This window comes from Rhea americana, unplaced genomic scaffold, assembly GCF_003343005.1.
Source record: "Rhea americana isolate MKP2758 unplaced genomic scaffold, rheAme1 scaffold_54, whole genome shotgun sequence".
Classification (NCBI taxonomy): domain Eukaryota; kingdom Metazoa; phylum Chordata; class Aves; order Rheiformes; family Rheidae; genus Rhea; species Rhea americana.
This window is the reverse complement of record NW_028186690.1, coordinates 458,708-481,667: the sequence shown is the minus strand read 5'-3', so window position 1 is coordinate 481,667 and position 22,960 is coordinate 458,708. Positions and strand designations below refer to the sequence as shown.

Genomic DNA, 22,960 nt, shown 5'->3' with positions numbered 1-22,960 from the left:
CAGTTAGTTTCTAAGCCAAGATCAAGCCTCATTGTTAGGGACTTTAAACTGTCACAATCCGTAATGTGTCTAAGATCAGAGTCCTCCAGCAACTACACCTATTAAGGCAATGACTTCCACCTGCTCTGCTGATGGAATGCTTASAGGAATCAAAAAGAAGATGAGGAGCTAGCAACCTCAGGTTTGTTATTTTTATTTTATTTATCATATATTAAATAATTACATAATTTATTTTATTTCAAAAATCTTTTAAGTCCTAAGCATTTCTATGGCAAAGATATTCATTGTGCTTTTAAATAAATATTTCAATCAAGATAAGTATTTCCTAGACACAGGTATTACTACGAATATTGATCTTGCAAAGAATTAGGCAATTTATAAAAAATGAGAAAATGCATTCCAGTTCCCGTTCAATAGGATTACTTGCATGCTGAGAATTAAGCCTTTACAGGTTGAATTAGATAAATGACAAAACACTTAAAACCACCCCCAAAATTAGTAGTATGTTTCAGTTCTTACTTTCCATCCATAAAACAGTATCCTATAGAAGCAGATTTGCTGATGTTAAAAAAAGAAAAGAAAAACGGGCCAGGACTTCAAAGGATCTTCTGGGAGTTAGGTGTCAAAGTTTCATTCAAATTTAATGGGATTTATATGCATAAACTTTTAAAGTTTCTTTAAAATCCAAGCCAAAGTGGAATATGCTTAAAAGTTTAGGAATAATTGTAAGAGTAGCATATAATGCTTCTTTCATTTAAAATGTCAACAACCTGACAATTTCCTGTACCAGTAGAAGTTGCTTGACCAGACCCAAGTATTGCTTAAATTTTACAATCAAAGCTTTCTAAATAATGGCAGAAAGGATAAAATTTAATAGTTTCATTTCTTCTCTTTATGGAAATGAAAATATAACTAAGAATGGTTCTGTTTCAAACATTAATAAGCTATGGGTCAAGAAAAGACCTACCTGGATACTGACAAATATAGATTACATAGCAAAGAATGGTAGTCATTTATTTTCCTATTTATCACATTTATTACTAACTACTGAAACATAACTATCATGGGGTAGGAAAGAGAAAAGGACAGACTGAAAATGGGATCTCTTTTTTATGCCTATATTTGATTTTTTTTTGACAGAGTAATATGGTTATTGGTAGGGGGCTGGGCCACATGACTTCCAGACATTTCTTACAAACTAAATTATTCTTATGCTGTGTCATAGCYGAAATGGTTTAAGGACTAGAGGACACTAAGCTGGTCTTTGGGATACATTCCTATGGGGAAAAAAATTAACTGGACTATGAAGCCAGTCTTTCAGAATTAGGACCTGAGAATATATAGTTTGTATTTTCCACAACTTTTGCATTTATAAAAGCCAAATATTTCTAGCAATGAAGTTTCAGCAAAATTTCATTTGAAGATTACCTTCAGAAGTAGCAGATGTCATATTGAATAAGAGCTGTCAGAAACATCATAGACATCACAGAATGGTAAGGTTGGAAGGGACCGCTGAAGATCATCTAGTCCAACCATCAGCACAACCCATACAGTGACTGAACCCAYGACCTTGGCATTAGCAGCACTACACTCTAACTGAGCGTATTAAATTCACACTAAAGGCATACTTTTTTATGTATGCCACTGCCTCAAGACCAGAGTAACGGACCTACGTCCCAGCTCTAGAAACTCAGTATAGACAGATACATGCAAGAATGAAATAATAATCTTTCTGGCAAAGAACTGATGTTCTTTCATTCAACATGTAAATTTTAAATGCTAGATCTTAGAAACAGTGCGTATAGACTCTCTTTAACTACAATTATACAATGCATAGATATTCTATATAACTCGTAAAAGTCCAATTACATAAATCAGGAATTATACTCACTACAATCACAACAGTGTCTCATGAAATTTATATAATAAATAAATGTTCCATTTCRTCTTACTGTAGTTTTGTAAAAAACAGCTTCCATTTTAAAATAATGTTTTGACCTCTTCGTTTTGATTTGGAGTATAGCTCTGTATTAAAAAGCAGCTTTATAAAAATAGCATCTTTGGGATTAATTGTTTCTCAGTGAATTCCAAACTGAGTTTGCACTGTAAGCAACAAAAAAAATTTGAAAAAAAAATAAACTTTCAACAGCAACATTTTTAAGTCAGGCATGAACTTTCATAGTTTCACATCAGCAGTAGAAAAAATCAGAACACTGTATCAAATTACTACAAATTTAACATATGCTGAATCTCACGTCAAATTGAATGCTTTTTCTTACAAACCAACCAAAGAAAATTCCAACTAATTCTATGATACCAGCTTTTGTGCAGTGATAGGAGAGTTCTGAGATCATATAAGAAATAACTGAAATTCCTAATACAAATGAATTAAAGTTTACTTACTATTGACATCAGTGTTAACACATAGTGCTGTAAATTCTGTCCATGATGATGAACCATTTTTGTATCAGCTGTAACCATCACTTCTACGTATCTTGGGTAGGAAAGAAAACGTTTTGTCCGGGAATGTGGATTATTGCTACCATCCTCCAAAGATAAGTTTTTAAAAGCATAGTCTAAAGCAGTRGACTTCTGTAAAACATTTATCTCCTCATTTAAACTGCTGAAGTTCAGATGTAGTAAAGTGCTTTTCTTCAACTCTTTTTCTATAAGRTATGAAAAGATTTACTGTAGAATGCACTTTCTAAATTTAAAAACAGATAGTCAAAAAGCTGCACAAAATAGACAAAGTAAGAAGGTTATTATACTTATGATCTATTTCCAAAGGAATCAATGCAAGAATTTAAAAAATATATTACRTAGAAATAGTTGTAATAGGAATGTTAAATTCAATGTCCTGTATATTATTATACAGTTTTCTCACACATGGAATCATTGTTAAAAATTGATTAAAAGTAGACAGCAGTACTGTACAGTTTCCAGCATTCAGTATAATCCAAACAGACAGGCTAGAACAAAGTAAGTAGTACAGCTTAAGCAGTATAGCAAAGGAAACAAGTTAATTAAATAAAACAGCAATGTTTATACATGAACATTTGACCCAAACCAACAAAATGCCAAGTATTCCATAACAAAGACTAGCCTTGATTTCTGAATTCAAATCACTATTGATTTTTTTCATTTGTATATCCTTATATTTTTATGAACAAAAGGTTTTTTACATAAGCAGCTATGCAAGGAAAAAACCCCAGGGGCTTCCTTGAAAGCTTTGTTAATATTCATCACATAGGATAARGTCCTGAAGGAAATATATAACCTACCTGGATATCTCCAAGCTAAGTACTGTAATACATCCTAATTATATAACCTAAGGTAATCCAGCAAAGTTATTCAGAGAGTCTGATTTAAACTCTCTACACAGTCAGGGACCTCTGATTACTGATACACAAAATCCATTAGTTGATCAGGGAGCCACCTTTGAAATAGCCCTCATGAAAATACTTAACTGAGAAGCATATCTGAATTCTCTCTAGTCTTCACAACTTAAGCATCTAACTTCAATMCTTTCAGAATCAAACACCATTATCTTTGTGGAACTTAGATTCCCTCTTAAAAACTAACCAAAGAGAATAGTTTTCAGTCTTTTTATTCTAACAGCTTTGTGGTTACAGCACTAATTCAAGAATCCTGAGATCAAGATTCAGTGCCATTCTCAACTTAAGAGGATTTAAATCTACATATTTCATATTTCAAAGACCCTCTATTGTAAGGCTTAAAGCTACTTTTGATAGGACAACAGTCCTTTGAAGTTAGGACACAATACAGCTAGGATCACTACAGTCAAGAGACAATAGCAAACATCTTAAATTTTGCTGACTAATAATCTGAAAGTCAATCATAAAATACAGATATGGTAATTGCAAAAAACTATTATCTCTAATAATAAAGAGGCGAGAATTTGGGAAGTAGCATAGGGAAGGAACATGTTAGTCCCTACATACATTAAATGTTTTCAGACTGACTGAGCCTGAAACACTTAAAGAGAACTGGCTGAAGCAATCTCATATTCATATTATCTTTACTAGTTCACAGGTGTTTGAGATTTCAGAGTACTAGAAAAATGGGAAATAGCACCTGTACCTGTATTTAAAATGGAAGTTTTATAGAAGGCACGAACATACAGATTAGCCACGTTCCCTTTGACATTAAGTAACAAATCAAATTAATGTTATTTATAAGCACCAGAAGATAACAAGGGAACAAGTAATAGCTAACCTACTTATCAAAAACATATCATGTCAAACTAATCTAATCTTGCTACAACAAGCAAACAGGATTTACAGATAGAGGAAATGCAGTAGAGATGTATGGTAGCTGACTTGAGTGAGAGTTTTAACAGTTCCCAATTAATTTTTTGCAATCATGTTAGTCTAAAAACAACTACTATAAAAGTGAGAAAAAATTACCTTTGAAATAAATTTTAAAAGTAATTATCATGGTTCAAGTTCAAACTAAAAAGATGAACTGAGTGGAATTTCAGAAGTTATCTGTTGTGAATCCAGTATTACTCAAAAATCTTATTCACAATTTGAAAAAATAAATTGATTGTATACTGTATGTACAAATATTAGAGACTGGGAAGAGAACTAGGCATCTTGGAAGACAGCATCAGAATTCAGGGTAATCCAGAAAAAACAGAAGATAATGATCTGAAAAAAGAAAAAAGCTGCAACTCAAGGAAAACAATTGCAAAATTCTGTAACTGGGCAGGAATCGTAACTGGAGATGYGTGGAATGGAAAGGAACAAGTTAAATAATTTTATAGCAAAGGATATAGGGATTATAGTGAATCACAAGTTGCCTACAGATCAGCAATAGTTGAGAAAGTTGAAAAATATCTGAGAAATTTAGACTGAAATGTATTAAACTCATGTACTATCTAAATACATCTGAAGTATTCCACTCTATTCAGTAGAGGCTATGCCTCTGCTAAAAGATTATGTTTTGAGAAACTGTTTTTTTTTTTTTTTTTTTTTTTTTGGTAATGCAGAGGAATTGGAAAAAATTCAGAGGAGAACAACTTCGTAAAGAAATCTGGAAACATGATCCATACAGATAGATTTAGGAAACCAGGGATGTTTAGTCTAGAGAGGAGTAGATTGGTAGAAGACTGTCTTCAAATATGTAAGAGATAGCAGCAAGTAAAGAAGTAAATTTATSTAATCTGCAAAATATTTGGAGAATAACAATAAGTTTAAATTGTTGCAAAATAAATTTATCTCAGGTATTAGGAAAAACCTTCTTATTGCTCTAACAGTTAAACACTGGGAGAGACTGCCTAGAGAACTGTGGAATCTCCATAGAGATCTGACCGACAGACACTAAAAATGAGGTAGGATGAGTTGATCTTGACTTGCAGTAGTAGTTTAACTAATATTTCCTTTCTGTTTTCTGTGATTCTTTTAAATGTTTTTGAAGCAAACATATAGTAACATATATAGAGATTAGGAAATACTCTCAAAGAAGAACAGATAGAATACAGCACATTTCACTGTAAAAGATTAAAAGTTTTATATTTCAACATTGTATCAAGGAACAAGTAGGACAGAGAATTTAAAATGGTATTGATGATAAAATAAAATGGATAAGGAAAAGTTGAATGAATAATCCAAAATTAATTTTCTTTGAACACATAAAATGGAATTCAAGTGAATCCATATATTAGGTATGTATGTCTATATTGTATATTCATAATCTAATCATCCAGCCTTTCTATATAGTCAGCAGAGAGAAACAGGCATTTCTAGGATACAAATCATCTCAYCAGAAACAACACATTTAAAATAGGTCACACGCATCATCAGAACTAAAAGTGACCTTTTCTCTCCTCTGAATATACAAAGGGGCTAGCTAAGGATGACTAACATAGACATACAATGTTTAAAGTTAGATGAGATGGCTCACTATTGTCATTATCGTTACAAATTACAACCTGTTCAAGCATTCACAGCTTAACTTAGAAATAACCTGTTCTCACAAAGAAATCCTCTCAATATCCTCTGTAAAAGTTCACTTACTGAAGAAAATGTCTCGTGATCACAAGGGGATATTGCCAGATACATGCTGTTCTTCCTTGAAGAGCAAATGTAAGGCAAGACTAGCATGAATCTCTAATTTAGAAAGACAGAAACATAATCCCCCAAAGTTTTCTCTATGAGCATTTCTGCAACTCCACCCAAAGAAATGATGGTAATGCCTGGTTCGCAGTCTTTTCTAGCTGAATGGAAAATGAGGAAGATAAAATTCTTAATGCTTGGAGACTTTTCMTCATAGTAGGCTGCTTAATAGTATTCTCTCATACACAGCATAAGAAAAAAAAACAGAACAAAAAGATCTTTACTTCATCATAAAAAATCAAACTGTTGCTTGATTTTCAAACCAAGTAATAACTCCTCGATTCCAATGCCAATCAATGAACAGATAGCATCAGCTACCCAACATAGAACTAAAGAACAAGAAATACTTGTTTAGTCACTTTCTGGCCTTAGTATCTATGGATAAGCAGCACTCTGAACATATTACTCCTGAGTATAAAATGTGCTYTAAGAATAGTCCAACATTAAAACACTAACTAAACTGTTGRCGTTTGTTTTGTGATTTGTATTTTCAAATATCTRATCAAATATTCCTTAAGACAAGGAAATAAGGTCTTATTTTTTATTACCTTCCTTTTCTTCATATAAGTCAGTTATACACTCAACCTCACATAAAGATTTCTGAAATGCAAGTACAATTAAAATGCATAAATGCAGATTTCAATCTCATGAAAAGGGTAGAATTTTAATCAGACAGGATGTTTCAAAATGCCAGGCTGAACCAAATATAGGCTGCTTTCTCCTGTTGTGAATCTCCACCCATTTGTATTTTCTTTGAAGCCCAATAAATGAAGCCTGCATGCTTCTATTAAAAGCACAACAAAGGCATTTATTATGTCACTGGGCTTAAAAAAACTGTTTCAGACACAATGAAAAACACTTTTAAAATGGCACGAGTATAATAGTAAAGGTTAAGAAGTGCATTGCTCAGGCAGAGTCTTCAAAGGGTTCTACATCATTATATCTCAAAACAGATGGTATCTCAGTGCTTGGAACTACAGTTTATGGACACCTACAATCTCAAATAAATCCTTTCTAATCCTACTCTTTTGTCTGGTTTTTGTACTTTGATGATAGCTGCAGGTGTCCTTCCCACATCATATTATTTTCCAACTATGAAGAAGCATATGTAACCATGCAAACAACTACTGAAAATTTTCTGCCAGCTAAAAATTTATTAAAGCACAGTGCTTTCTGTTTCATGATATTAATAATGGTGTTTTCTTCTCATATTCACAGTCATTGCACATGCTCACTCTAAAGTAATTTCGCATAGATTAACTTACATAGTGTCCAGCTATGAAAATGTAACCATTCACCTGTGACATATCCTAGTACTATGCTCCTAAATTCTCTTTTTCTTAATTTAAATAAAACTACATACTGTTACTATGCCATATATATAAATTATTAAAACATGCATAATGAGAAACATCTACATTGGCAGGTAGTATTAGATACTCYCATTATTAGGGCTGAGAGATCTATCGGATTATCTGTTAGACTTGCAATCAATTAACTGTATTTTGTGAGCATAAACATACACAGCAGCTCCTGTGTATCTGGTCCTCAGATGTTATATGGAACAAGATAGGTGTGAAAATAAGCCCACAAGTTCTTGCAACATCAGGATGTATTTTTACAAGAACATTGTGTCCTTCATTTGAATTCATCACTGATAGAAAAAGAAAAGGTCACCAAGCTTAAGTAAAACAAATGCATAGGTTCTAGTGGAAAGATCTGGAGACTGATGTTACCAAGGAAAATGGCATCTTGCATTTTGTTAAAATACCAGAACTYTGACACTTGAAAAGGTCACATTGAAATTTAAAGTATGACTATACCTGAAACTTCACAAGGTTTATGGGATTTCTGATACTTTCTTTTAAATTCTTCATGCCTGTATATAAGATGTGGTTTGTTATGTTCATCTTCATGTTCATCTCCATCTGCTTTCATCAGAGGTTCTAAAAAATATTCACCATCATGTGCCTTAAAGGTGCCCATCTGAAAGTAAAGAGGCAACTGATTTATTGTCTACTGAAAATACTGATATAAAACATAATTTTCATGCATTTAATAAACAATTTATGATARTATTTTAAAATTTCTGAAAATAAACTTGCACTTGAGACACAGAAAACCCAGCGGAAGCAGGAGGGATGGAAGCTGGATGGTGACAGGAAGAGAAATAGAGAAGTTTGCTTCCAGAGAGACTTGCCCCACCAGAATATCTCGTTAAGAAGTCTACCATACGAATTAATAATGCATCATATGTAATCTCTATACAAGGTTAATGAAACAAAAGAGATCACAAAAGCAAGAAGAGTCTAGCTATAACTAAGCAGGACCAGCTGGGAACTATGCAAAGAGGCAAGTGGAGTGTATTAAGAACTTCAGTGTCTGAGTGTTGCCAAAATTCTAGATTGAGTTCATTCCTCCTCTCCCTTTTCCTTCATATAATTTATAAATTTTTTTCTTCTAAAATTGCACTTTTATCATGTATGAGTAACTGTGTTAGCCTGATGGGTTTTTTTCTTTTCCAAAAGGATTTTGAAACTAGTTCCAGTTCACAGTTGAATAAATATGTTTTTCTCTTCCTTGATTTTGTTTTTCTCTCTAGCAGACACACAGGTAACTACATCCTGGGAACCAAAGGAACTTGATTACTCACCAAAATACATATACAAAGAAAAATTTCTAAAATTAAGTTCCTTTTTTTCCCCTGTAACCCATTCAATTAAGAAAATCTAATGTGGAATCTCTTCCTTCTTTCTGCACTTCTAACCACAGCCACAGTTTCCTATGGCTTAACTATCTTATTTCATAAAATTATGAACAGCACAAGACGAAMAGATAAAAAATGCACAGAGCCAGATAAATAGCACTGGGAAGGATGGGAACAAACCTTGTTTAGAAACCAGACAGCAGCAAATGAGGACATAGCTTTATAAACCAATATTAAAGCTAGTGCAACTACTAAGAGGAGAAACCAGGCAAGAATTTACTGAAGTGCTTTCCAAATTTTTTGGCACGTGCCTCACTTCACTCAAGTAAGAACTCAGAGTGAGCAGGTGCTTTGCATCCTATTAGCTGTTCTGCCATATTGGTGAGGCACATTATCGGTAAAAGAATAATGATAATCTACATAATATGCTTTAAGAGATTAAGTATTCCTATCAACCTAGAAAAGTAGGGGTATAGAATGAGTAGAAAAGCAAGATATGGTTTAAGCAGGAATACTTTTTTAGCAACCAACAGTAGTCTTTTGATATCTGCTGCAGACTACCCTGGTATAGAGGACATTATATAGAAATTATAATATCCTCTTAAATTTGGGAACCTTCTAGCAGTTGTCAATTTTCTATGTTTATAAGCTTGTTAGGCTTCAGGCATATGCATGTCACACTGTCCATAATCTTGCCTGATACATGTTGTCAGAAATTGCAGTTACTGTAAACCCACTGAGGTGGGATCCTCTGTACCATATTTGTTGTGCAATGAAAAAAAGACTCAGCCAGTTAGCAGAGGCGTTTTTTTTTTTTTCCTTTCAGCATCAAACAGATCTAAATTCTTTGCAAGTCGTCTTCACATTGGATCTTTTATATGTTCAGTTCAACCTCTTCATATCCAGTGTTTCCAGGGCATGTGGTTTGTAGAGGCCTGCAGATCAAGCACACTGAGAATATTATCTGCCTCCCTGAAAAGGGCTTCCAAAATCTAGGGTTCCTTTAAAACAGATATACTACAGCTTGTCAGTTAGTCCTACGTAAAGTACAACCTTCTGGTCAAAATGACAGAGACAGAAACAAGGAGATCCTGTCACTCAGGGGTAAGACAGTAAGAGCTGAGTCTAAGATTCTTAAGATTTGTGTTGTTTTTAAGATTTTCTAAGAYTCATGTTGCTTTTTGAAAAATGTCCAAACCACCAAAATAGGATAAAACTAACCCTATAAAATCTGTGAACACTAATATGCTAATTAGTTTTTCCCATCATGCTCTAAACCTATTCTGTTTCTAGACAATAGAGACATTTAAAATAYGTTATTTTAGATTTTAAGAAAGCAAAAACTTTACTGCTGCTGCTTTATTGCCATACATACCTTATTTTCCTCCTCCTTCTAATAGCTGGAATACATATTTTGTATTGGTTTCTTCAATTACTTTTCTCAATTAACAGGCTTTCAAATTTTACAAAGAAAGGATTTCAGCTAAGAGAAGTATGCTGACTGCAGGAATAGTAGCACAGAGCAAATAAGCAAAGAGTTTGTTCTACACTTTAAACGAAACTCATCTTCCAGAATATCATACTTCCACTGGAAAAGGTAAACTGCAAGACTCAGGCTACATTTCTCTACCATTTCACACTCCAGAAAATCACTAATCAGCTTTTAAGTGAGTTTGATCACTGAAAATCCCACTCAGATCACATATTCAGACAACTAAGTGCCAAAGAATGTCTTGAGGGGCTACAAGTGGTAAATTCCTAACTAGGAATTCCAAATTATATTTATGCATTGTCCCTGTCCAGTGYGGGAAGAATTAGCATGAGGCATCATGACTGACCTAAGTCAATCTACAATTTCTTGTTCTCTGAAAGAGGTATTCTGGCATTYCTCCTCCTCTAGATGTGCACTCCCACCCTTCTAACAGGGAACCACTCTTCCTGGCAAAAAATGCAACCTTATATCAGCAAAAGCCAACTACAAAACCAGACTATCAGGCACATCAGAATGGTGCTCCATAGCTTGTATATCAGGCTGAGCCTAACTATCACTACACAATACAACATGCTTAGCAACAGCTGGGACTCAGCTTTCACTACTCTACAGTCTAAGCATCTGAATCAGAACTGATTCAAGTATTTAACTGAAGTCCAGAATCCCGCCTGGGACAAGACACACTGAATTCATCTAAGAAAAAAAAAAAACAGGCAATTCTTCCTCTTTTAAAAGATATAAGAAGCAGCAGTAACTGTGCTTACCTTTAATTTACAATAAGCACTTACAGAAATTGCCTAAAAAGCAGGAAGAAAATCTCCTTCATTACATCAAATAAATTAAATAAAAAATACATCAAAAATTTATAGTGGAAGAAGTAAGCTAGACAGCTGTAAGGGAGGAATATTACATTATGTTCCATGATCTCAGAATTATTTTAGGATTTTTTTTGTTTTAAACCAAAAGATTAATTAAAAAGGTACAATATTGTCCTTAAGTCAGGAGATGAACCTGATTTCACCTTTCCAGTTGCTTAGCCTAATGATTTTAGAAAAATGGAGCTGGCCCATTCACACTTACTGTCGTTCTGGCCCAGTGACCCTTATACRGTATCTCAGTATCAACTGTCTGTTTAGGTACAGGAGACGGGTCAATCAAAATCCATAATGCCACACATTTGCATTCTCTCCTTAATGAACTCTTTCCTCATCAACAATGTATAGATAAATAAGTAATAACTGTTGCCATTTACTAGTTAGGAACTCTTCCCACCAGTAACCTATGATAAAATATTTTTGCACATCCCCCATCCAAGTTCAAAAGACTTCTCAAAAGTATGAGAATCTCAAAACAATTAAAGATGAAAATAAACTACTGCGTCTAACTAACGAAGAGTATATTATATCTGTCATTTAAAACTCAAGCAGAGATTACAATTCATTCCACAAATGTCACTGGAGGGTTAGGCGGAGAGGAACCTCATGAGGTTCAACAAGGGCAAGTGCAGGGTCCTGCRCCTAGGGAGAAACAACCCTAGGCACCAGGACAAGCTGGGGGCTGACCTACTGGAGAGCAGCTCTGCAGAGAAGGACCTGGGAGTCCTGGTGGATGACAAGTTGACCACAAGCCAGCAATGTGCCCTTGTGGCCAAGAAGGCCAATGGTATCCTGGGCTGCATTGGGAAGAGTGTTGCCAGCAGGTCGAGGGAGGTGATCCTGCCCCTCTACTCAGCCCTGGGGAGGCCTCATCTCGAGTACTGTGTCCAGTTCTGGGCTCCACACTACAAGAGAGGCATGGAGCTACCGGGGAGAGTCCAGTGTAGGGCTACAAAGATGATCAGAGGGCTGGAGCACCTGCCCTATGAGGAACGGCTGTGAGAGCAGGGCCTCTTCAGCCTGGGGAAGAGCAGACTGAGGGAGGATCTTATCAATGTGTACCAGTACCTGAAGGGAGGGTGTCAAGGGGACGGGGACAAACTCTTTTCAGTTGTCCCATGTGACAGGACAAGAGGCAATGGGCAGAAACTGGAGCACAGGAAGTTCCTCCTGACCGTGAGGGGGAATTTCTTCACTGTGAGAGTGACGGAGCACTGGCACAGGCTGGCCAGAGAGGTTGTGGAGTCTCCTTCTCTGGAGATATTCAAGGCCCACCGGGATGCAACCCTGTCTAACATGCTCTAGGTCACCCTGCTGAGCRGGGAGGTTGGACTAGATGACCRCCAGAGGTCCCTTCCAACCTTACTAATTCTATGATTCTATGATTCACTGGCATAAATTTGTATACAGCGTTAACGTAATAGAAATCCAAGCTTTTTGGAACAGCAATACACAGATGTGGTTGAGTTTAGATTAACGAATGGAAATTAGTATTTCAGAAGACATCTCCGAAAGATGAAAGTTAGTGAAAGTGAAGCCAGGTTTGAAGTCACCCATACAAATCCTTCAATTTCTTTATGAAGACTTCAGTCAGATTTTGATTAGCCACACATGCTTATCTCCTCATTTCCATCACAATTATTAACAGGTCTACAAAAATTCAGTCATCAGCTACACTCTTCTCTCTGTTTCACACTTCATTCATGAAACGACCCTGGTGACAGTGTCTGGTCAGATACTGRTGACAGACTCTGCTGAAACAAATGGAGCTATTCATGTGAATTAGCCACTCAAGGGAAAGGGCTATGAGATCCAAATGAAAATTCGGGGTAAAATCAAATAAACCAAAGGCACTTATCAGATGTACAGAGGCAGGCTGCTGAAACAGGAGCCTAAGCATTTGCAGGAAATGAAATCAGAAATTAACTGGATTTACTTATCATCTACAGATGCCTCTCAAATCATATAACAAKAAATTTGCCATTTATTTGCCATTTGCTTTGCCAAATAAGCATTCTATTTCTGTTCTCAGATAAAGAGGTAAAAGTACATCTAAAAGATCTCTTCAGTAGAAATGGAGTACAAAACTGAAAACAGTCTCTTGCACATCATAAATAAGTGCTCCAAAGTAAGAAAGCAGGAGCGCTCTCCAGGACTATGCATATGCATAGATATGAGRAAATTATGAGAAAACCCACATAAGAAAGATAATTTATTTCTTGGATTTGAAATACTCTGGATGGGTTAAGCCACTTGAATATATTAAATCAAAGTTAAATGGATCAACACAGTCACTCATTATATATAGTATGTCTTAGTGGTTTAAAGTGGCTTAAAACTTAATCAGTGTATTTGCTCTATTCCAAGAATAGTAGAAATAAATATTGAAAAATTTATGGTTAAAGTATGTACCATACTCACATACAAATTATGTCTTTGTGTATAACGGCAACTTTGAAGAACATATGGAGAACATAAGGGAAGTATAGCAGGTTTCAGAAACATGGAGTTAATCTTATGTCTAATCTAATGACCAACAGCAAAACTGGAAAGGTTTCAGAAAAATCCTAAAAGAATGACTGAAGTTCTGGAAAATATGACTCCAACCTGAGAGACTCCTTCCAGGTAAGCTCTACTCTTATTCCTTAGTCTGTTTCATGCCCTCATAAGTATGGTTTATTAACTCAGATTCAAAAACTTGCAAGTAGTTTATATCAAGGATACTTCCATGATCAAAGCATATTACAAAACTCCTTCTTTTTGTATTATTCACCAAATCTCTGTTGTATTTGTTCAAAGCTCTTCTGAATCATGTGAGAAGCCCTTCAACCTTCTCTGCCAGCTCCACTGTTACAATGTTTTCTAATGAAAGACTTAAGAAGCATAGCCTAATTAGTTCACTGAAGAAAAAAGCATTAGGGGTTATCTGATCATGATACACTGACAACATCTGGAAGAGAGATTCCTGCTAGTAGACAACTCAGCTAGAAAAACAACAAGATGTAGCGGTTGCAAGCTARCATTATATTAATTCAAGCCAGAGATAACATAAATAAAAATAACAAAATAGAAACGACATGAACACTGATTCAATGTCAGAAAAAAACAATCTATCTAGCAAGAAAAAGTTTTAGCTGGTAGAACACATTTTTGTAAGTGATCAGAAGCAACATTGTATCTGAAATTCTTAAAAACAAATGGAATAAAATGCTAAAGACTGCAAAACATCTTTCATTGCAAGTTGAGTTGTATGACCTACCTTTACATTTCCTTGTAAATTCTGTGATATCAGGATTTCATCAGCACAAATACAAATCACACCTTTAGGAACCTGAACAGAATTGGTAATGCACCCATGTATGCTCAGAAGTGTCCTAGTCTGGGAAGCTGGACATCTAATCGCTGGTTAAATWCAATCACATAATTCTAGATTAGAATTAAATTCCAACCTTAAATTCTAAGTAAAGCCCTGAAGACTAAGTGCCCTTAGAACATGCCAGACTTAACTTTACTGGTAACTGCAGTACYGACCGCAGTACCCTAACAGCCAAGTTACTTTTACTGAGTAACAGAGGAAAAGAGGCTATCTCCATTTTGCATCATAGCACAGGGGAAAGAACAGTCATGCAAGAAGTGGAAAACCTGGTTCCAGGTATCCTGATCATCATTCAGTATGGCTACTCTAGATAAAAAAAAGCCTAACTGAAGCCTAGAAAAGACAGCATTCCAGAAGTTTCTAAATGCAATTTGTAACAACAATAAAATATGAAGATAGCAGGTAACTGGCGAGAATATTRCAATAGCAATGTCAACAATAGCTGGAAAGAGCAGATAGAAAAGCCTGCAAGGAACACAAGAATAACAAGAGTAATTGGAGAGGAAGGTATTGAAGGGTGTTTTATTTATTGTTAGCTGTACTGATTTATAGTGAATAAACCAGATTTTAAATTTAAAAAATTACACATAACACCTTTGCCATGGAAATATACTTACAACTTCATTCTGGAAAGGTAGTTTCTCTGCAAGATCTATTGAAACTGGCAATGAAATGCATACACACAGGGAGATCTTTCTCACATATGAGAAAAAAACTGTTATCAAGCTAAATACCCTCCCGGAACACAGACCTAAGGAATCATATTCTTAGTTTTGGAGGAAACCTCATCATATAACCTTTTCAGAGATTGTCAAATAAATTCACATATGCAACTTATCTCTGTTTAAAAAGAACTTCCTAGCTTTGATGTTTTAAGTACACGCAGAACCACCTTTCATTCTCACTGGCAGGTGAAGAGCTCCAWAAAGTCCTTTCAACTTTGTATGAGTCATCAAGCAGTTATCACTCAAGTAAACAGTACACACAAGCTCTGGTTAGATTTTGACCTTGTTTCAGTCAATCACATAGTAGTGGTCACCTAGAGCTTTTTTTCAATATATGCATACTCAAAAGGTATGATCTCTTGTAGTCTCAGACTTTGCTACTATGATGTTACCATATTCTACATGAGGCTATATCTAAAACATAATGAAAACTGCAGATACATTGTCTCCCTTGGAAAACCCATCTATTCCCCAAGAGTACACAGTTTCCTGGGATCCATAATGGGGTCACAAGGGGCTAGAGGTAGTAARTTTAATCCCAAAAAGCAGTTTCATACAGCCATTTCAGCTGGACAGATGCACCCAGTAACAGCAAGGGGCCATATGCTGTTCCTCTTTCTCCTCCTCCTCTGAGTCAACCTATCCCTTATGTTCACATACAATWCACCCTGTGTACTTCAAAGAAGTTTAATAAACATGTGCCCAAACACATAGGTAAATCCAGTCTCCTGTGCCTGCCCACAGCTTTGCAGCAAATTTACCTGTGTCACAAAAAAACCAAAATGATGGGCAGGAGATTGTGAATCTCCTGGGAAATGCAACAGCAGCTAAGAACAGGCTGCTGCCATCACATCAATTTATCTGGCAAGCATAATCTACTCGAGCAGTTATAGGGAAAGAAGGCTACCAGACAGGATGTGGGCAAGAGGCAGACMAGAGATGGCTGAGCATCCTTGACCTACACTGTTAAACAAACTTGGACTTGCCTATATGAAGGACAATTCAGGTAGCATTGCAGGTAAAAAGGTAGAGAYACACATGCTCAGATCTATGATTTCTGCAAAACTTTGTCTATGAGAGACCTGAGCTTCAGAATTCACTGTCTCATACMTTTTCCTAGTCTAAAAGCACAGTTACTGCCTGAATTTGCCAATCTGCGGTAGTCCCTTTTTAAAAGCATAGCATCTGCAGAGATATCTTTGGGAAAAGTAGAGATGTAAAGAGTTTGTGAAAAATGTACTGAGGATTTGTTTTTTAATAGTTGCAGAGTGGACTTAAGCTGTCTTACTATTTTTTTATGATTTATGAGTGATTGTGTGATAAATAGTGATTTTACCAAGGCACTCAGAAATTGAATCTGGAATACAGGACCACATTCAAGCATATTCAGGTATTATGGTCTACTCTCAGACCTATGTGAAAAAGACCTCTAGTGCCTAYGCACTATGTGAAAACTAAGCTCAAGAGATGAGATGGCAAGAATAAGAAATTTGTGCCATTCATTCTGTGACCAGAAAACCAAGTCATTAAAAATGTTCTCTTCTTCAAAAATGCTAGATCAAATGTCACACAAGTGAGATGTTTAAAAACTGGTCCTGCACTTAAAAATGCGTATTAGGGAAAAGCTAGTAGGAAAGCAGACCAAAGTAAAAGAGAAGAAGACTGTAAATGAAAAATTCAAGAACAAAAGAAGAAATAGTCAGGGAGGAAAGTATTGAAATAAAAAGAAAAAAACAAAAATTCAAATGAAACAATGAAGTACAAAAATCTTCATGTAGATCTAGCTCACTGTAGAGGAGTTAGAGTGTGACCTATTTCCTAACACGGCCTYTGTTCTGTTTAGCTATAAAAACAGTAACATTTTATGTTTTACTCAAGAAGTTCAGTTGTATCTGAAATCAAGTTGTGCTGGTGAGGGATAAAACAAATCTAGCGGATGATATTAGTAACACTGAAATTTTTTAACTAGTGCATTGCAGATATTCAGGGCTAATGACTCACCTAGGATATTTATATGACAAGTGAAACTAGAACTAGTAAGTGGAAGTCAGCAAGTTGATTATTCAGCACTAATAAGATTTGATTTGTTGAAATGGGAATGGTGATTGTCTTGTGCTGACATTTTAGCATGACTGTTCCCTAGGTTATGACAGACTCTCTATTTTAAAAAGATAAAATCTTCAGAAAAATTGTATGTAGCTTATGGATGCTCATAGGTTTACAAATRTTAACTGAACACTTAAAACTAATCTGCTTTTCAGATTTAGGAAGAAACTAAGCCTGTAAGTTAAAATATTAAACTACCTAAAGTAAAGCATATGTTTCGGTTACAAGCATCATCAAAGCTTTCTTTGGAAAATCACTGTAGTTTAACTCATTGGAATTATTAGTACTAAGCAGTACTAAATGAGGGGGGGAGGGGCAAGCAAAGGAGCAGACCACTAGGCTGTTATCTGTACTACAGTTCCACAGTTTCACTGGCTTTGTCAGTGCCAGTTTCTAGCTCCTGCCCAAATTTTTATCTAAATGTAATTTAAAATTATAGTTCAATAAAACAACTTCCAGAACTGCCTATTTTTCTCGAAAAGGAACCACTGCACTCATGCACGGTAGCTRATACAACTGTTTTTGAACTCTCCCAGAAAGGTGAACCGCTGACCCRTATTAATAAAATACAAACACAACCTCTTGCACTGAGGAAATTCTGAAGATCCACACTTAGGTTCGTATTCCTACCACTCTCCAAAGTAAGCTTGATGTGCAATAAAGGCATGTTACAAAGGGGCTCCCTTGTAAGCAAGCAGTTTATCATGCAGAGCTTGTTGCACTCCAGAAGCTGCATTAGAACCAAGCAGTACTGTTTTCCTAGACTGTGGAAAGCTGATGGTTAGCAGATCCATTTAAGAAGAGATTCACACGTCCTTCCCTACTCCTAACTTCCAGCAAGCCAGTGAGCATATGAAGATGTTCTATACATGAAAGAGACTGCACACGCAGAAAGATGTGTGTCTTCTCCCTCCTTACCTCTCCTTCCCTCATAGCAGAATAACATAAGATACACTCAGGCATTCTCCTAGCTCACATAAACAAAGTTTAATTGTCCTCAGAGTCTTTCAACACTTCCCCAATCTCCAAGGAAGTAATATCAGGCTTCTCAAGGGACTAAGCAAACTGTTTTTATAGCATTCATAATTAAAAGAGTTTTTTTTTCTTTATGAAGGACCTGCTAGGAATTAAGGTTGTTCCTAGCTATTAATGGTGATAACTCCCTTATATCACAATACTTTATCCATTGTATTTCCTTGTCAATAAACTTGTAAAGATTACACGTTCTCAAAAGTTAAATGAATTTCTTTTTACCTCTTTGATTTTGCTGTCTGGATAATGTTTGAGAGGTCACTTTAGTCCACATGCAKCCAGTGACATCCTCAGCAGATCTTGTTTCCCATGTTTGTAGGAAGCTAAAATTGACCAATGCAGTAAAAGCAAAAAAGATATAGAACTTAGGAAAATAAAGTGAAATAAAGTGTGAAATTTTAAAAATTACTCTAAAGATTTAAAGAATATGCCTGTATGTGATCAGATGTTCAACTAGGCACCCAGGCCATCACTTCAAATGACCTTCTGCCTTTGACAGCATCCCAAACTTTCCTAATTACAGACTCCCTCCTTGCAATTACTAGACTCCCCACTGACCTTCTAACCTCCTTTTGCCATTTGCATCCCAGAACTTAGGGCATGCTCTGAAATGTAACACAACAAAAGTGCATACAGGGTGTCAGGAGCCATTAAGTAATGCTGCATGGGTACTCAGGGGTGTACGAGCTCTTGGCACACTCAGAAAAAAAGGCTTAACTGAGGGTGAAAGAAGAAAGCAAAGCTTGAGAGGGAGAACACACTCAACTTGAGAATGCAAACAGAAAGAAAAGAAGGAAGTTGGGAAGTGGCAGTGAGGTTCTGAATGCAGTCAGAACAGAGGTTGGGGRAAAATGCCTAAAGGATAAAGTGAACGTAAGTAGCTGGTTTAACTTCAGATCACTCTCAGGCAGATTTTCAGAGCAATTTTTAAAATTCCACTGTTTAATTTTCCTGTATCTTTTTTTCTAAATCCAAGTCCTTTTTTCCTTCCTAACTTTTACAGCATTGGTCTACAGTAATTTCCTCATACACACAAAAATGGAGGATATAATTATACCCAATAATTCAAAGCAATCTCTTCTGCTTTAATTTCYATTTACCAAACTCAAGTTCTACATGAGAAAAAACAGAATCTATAAAAAGAAGGGATTTTACTTTAAAAATATATAATAAAGGGCTGCCAAATCACTACAGTCACTACTTTCTTCACTAACAATAAATATTACCTCAGCACGAATCCCTTAAATATTTGCATTTATTCATGAAGCATGGTACAATTCAATAAAAGAATAGTAAATGACTATTATTTTTTGCAAGTACATAAGAATGGTTGTTGAATGCACAAAGCAATCGAACTTTAAAAACCTGGAGAAAAAAAAAACTTTTCACTTTTTCAGGCATAACCGTAGTCTGTAAGCATGAGGACTCTTCTGTACTCTTCTGGGAGCGCAGAATGTGTTCAGTAAGGACAAAATCTCGCAGGAAAATTCCACCTGGCCTTTGTATCCCCACCTTCATATCATTCTTCACCCTCCTCCAAAAAGTTCTCTCCCCTGGCAGCCACAACAAAAGGCTTTACTTTGAGTCCACGGCAGTGGGAATGAGTAGGCTCTAAGTGAGCTTAGGGGATGTTCTGTGCAGATTATCAGCAACCAGCTGGCCATGACTGCCCCCAGCTCCCCATTACAATCCCTTCCAAGGGTGCTGCAGGCATGTCYCACAACAAGCGCATCAGCACCCATGCAGGGCTCTGCTGCTTCTTTGCAGTACCTCATCAGATTCATTAGCTAGGGGAAGACCCACCTTCCCCAGGACTCTGTCTGCTTGGCAAAAAGTATAATCAGCAGTGAGAGGAGGCCTTGAGAGCGTGGGACAGAAAAGCCTTTGAAGGCAGGTGGCACTGACTAGGCACTCAGAAAGGTAGGCAACAAGGGAGGATATGAAGTCCAGCTGGAGAGAGCCAAAGTTTACAAGGCTCATCTAGAAGAGGCAAAGGCTTGATTTGCTGGCATTCAAGGATTTCTGAGTAAAAGAATATATTATTCAGGCTGTAATGTACAAGAGAAGAGACAGAATAGGAGAAGCAGGACATTCAAATTATTACAGAGAAGAAGAGGATCTGTGCTGAAGAATTTGAGAACTCCTAAATAAAAGATATTTTGGAAAACTTTTAAGTGGGGTTGATAAGCATTTTTCACAGTCATGATTTTCAGTTCAGGTGGTCCCTTCAAGTAATGCGATAGTTTAAGGGCAGAGAATTAAAACAGGCAATGAAAGTCACAGAAAAGAGGTTTTAAAACTTCTCACATTTATTCTGTGTAGAGTATTACACCATTATCAACCCCATGTTATACAACATCTACTAAGCCATGAAAAAATATAAAGAATCTCTCTTACATGCGATTTTTCCTTTTTTTCTACTCCCTCTGTGAGTTACGTTGCAACACACTGGGGGTAGTTTTAGGTTTGAACTGACTTTTGTATAATGCACACTAGAACCAAAGAGGGCTGTTTCTAGATGAATATATAATTAATGTTTTGGAATGTTTGCTTCTTCAGTAATTCCAAAAGACTAACCCAAGTCTACAGGCTGACCTGAGGACAAGATGGCATATAACCACATATACAAGAATAAGCACCAAGCAATGAACATCTCTCTCTCAAATACAAATTATTTCTGATTCTCCATGACAGTATGTGTATGACCTTTCTTTAATATCAAAATCTCTCCTGCATGCATCCAGCCAACTCCATTCTATTTTCTATACGTTACCAGGAAGAAAATAGAATACGAAGCCACTGGAATTTTTCAGTTCCCAGAAAAGAAAGTCTCACACCTGTACTTTCCTGAGTGGCTTAAAAATAAATAAATAAAAAGCCACAACTTCAACACCTCAATTAAAGTACACAGTAATAATTAAAATAYCAGGAGTGCAGCCATTTTGCAGCACTGAAATTGAATGGCTGGACTAGCAACAACTGTCGCTTTTATTCATATTTCTCCTTAGCATTTGAACAGAACAGTGATGTGGTAAAGCACTAGATATCATATTTTGTTGTTTCTAAAAAAAAAACTATAAAATGTATCAACATAGTACAACTGTTTTAACAGACAGCTCTGAGATACTATCTCTTCATTATCAATTTGAAAAACATGAAAAATTGGTAAATGCTATGAATGGACAAATGCATAGGCACAAAGTTTTGATTTGTTTGCTCAATTCAATTCTCAAGTAAAGAAGCATTTTATAGTCACACTTCCACTGAAGTCAGTAAGAAACTTCCCATTCACTTTAACAGAAACACGATTAGAGCACTGTTGCATACTTATTAAAATGTGACACATCTCTATGGCACTGCTGAAAGCAGAAAGAGAAAAGCATCAGCATTAGTTCTTCTCTCATCATCTCGAGTACCATTATTCCTCGCTCATAACCATATAATATCTATATAGCTAAAAACACGTAATTGATGCTGACTGATAGCATCATTTAATCAAAACAATAGCTTACTGTGTTTCTGAGGCATGTTTTTTTCTCTGTTACAGTGTTCCGGGTGTCAGGAGTTACATCAAGCAATTCTATTACAGGCCAGCAATAGATCCTTTGAAAGTAGCATTTGTATATCCCGCCAAAAAAGAATCACCGTGACTGCAAACTAGAATGCCAAAACATTTCATGACCAACTACTTGGAACGATGCCTGAGAATTTCCAGCTCAGCTCCACAGCAAAGGCATCMCACTATATTTCTTTCAGGAAGGGGAGAATACGAATGGAGACAGGAGGGAGTAACCAACATGCTTACCAAGCCACCGCAGATGCTGAAGACAGCCATGTGCGTCTCCTGTGCATTGACGTGGCCACGGTAGAAACAGTGGCGCAGATCAGGGGAGAACTGCTGTTGCGGGGCCCCTACATGTGTCACAGTGTACTGAGCAGCAATGAAGCCTGCATCAGCACTCAGGTTGAGCTGGAAGACCTGCCCATATGCACTGAGCTGGTAGTGTGTTCGGAAAGCAGTGGGCTCCAGTGGTGTCTCCAAGCTCCTTTTCCTCCTGCTGAAGTGATGTGTGTGAGGGAAAACTTCTCCAAATTCATTCACTCGGACAGGTGTGACTATTTCATATGAGGACAGCTGCTTCACTAAGGTCTCTGCAACAGAAAGCAGGAGACTCAGCCTCACTCAAAAGCACAGAAGCAACCAACCCTCACATCCAGATGGCTCCTAACATGGCATTCATTGCACTGCTATGGGGACCACTGACAGGATGGGAAACTCGCGTCTCCAGCAGCTTCCATGCCGCATGCTCTGCCCGAGACTCATTTCTCCAGCACATCGCCACCCCAAAACGTGGACACACGGCGGGGGTGCCGGGCGAACACCGGGCCTGCCTGCGGCACGGCCGCCCCGCCACCCCTTCAGGTAGCCCGTTCCCTACCCCACCCGCCGCGCCCCCGCGCCCTCGCCAACGGCCACCGGCGCCACAGGGCGCCCGCGCGGCGGCCGTTG

The 22,960-nt window shown here is 36.7% G+C and overlaps 1 protein-coding gene across 1 annotated transcript in view; it reads right to left on the bottom strand.

Annotated features, from left to right (window-relative positions):
• Positions 1-22,960, bottom strand: part of ADAMTS20 (ADAM metallopeptidase with thrombospondin type 1 motif 20) — a 116,084-nt gene that overhangs the window by 86,627 nt on the left and 6,497 nt on the right. Inside the window, exons 2-4 of the mRNA XM_085318544.1 lie at positions 22,256-22,632; positions 7,961-8,123; positions 2,404-2,666 (exon numbers count right to left, since the gene is read on the bottom strand). Coding sequence (XP_085174670.1) covers positions 2,404-2,666; positions 7,961-8,123; positions 22,256-22,632 — 803 coding nt within the window. The remainder of the gene's footprint in view (positions 1-2,403; positions 2,667-7,960; positions 8,124-22,255; positions 22,633-22,960) is intronic.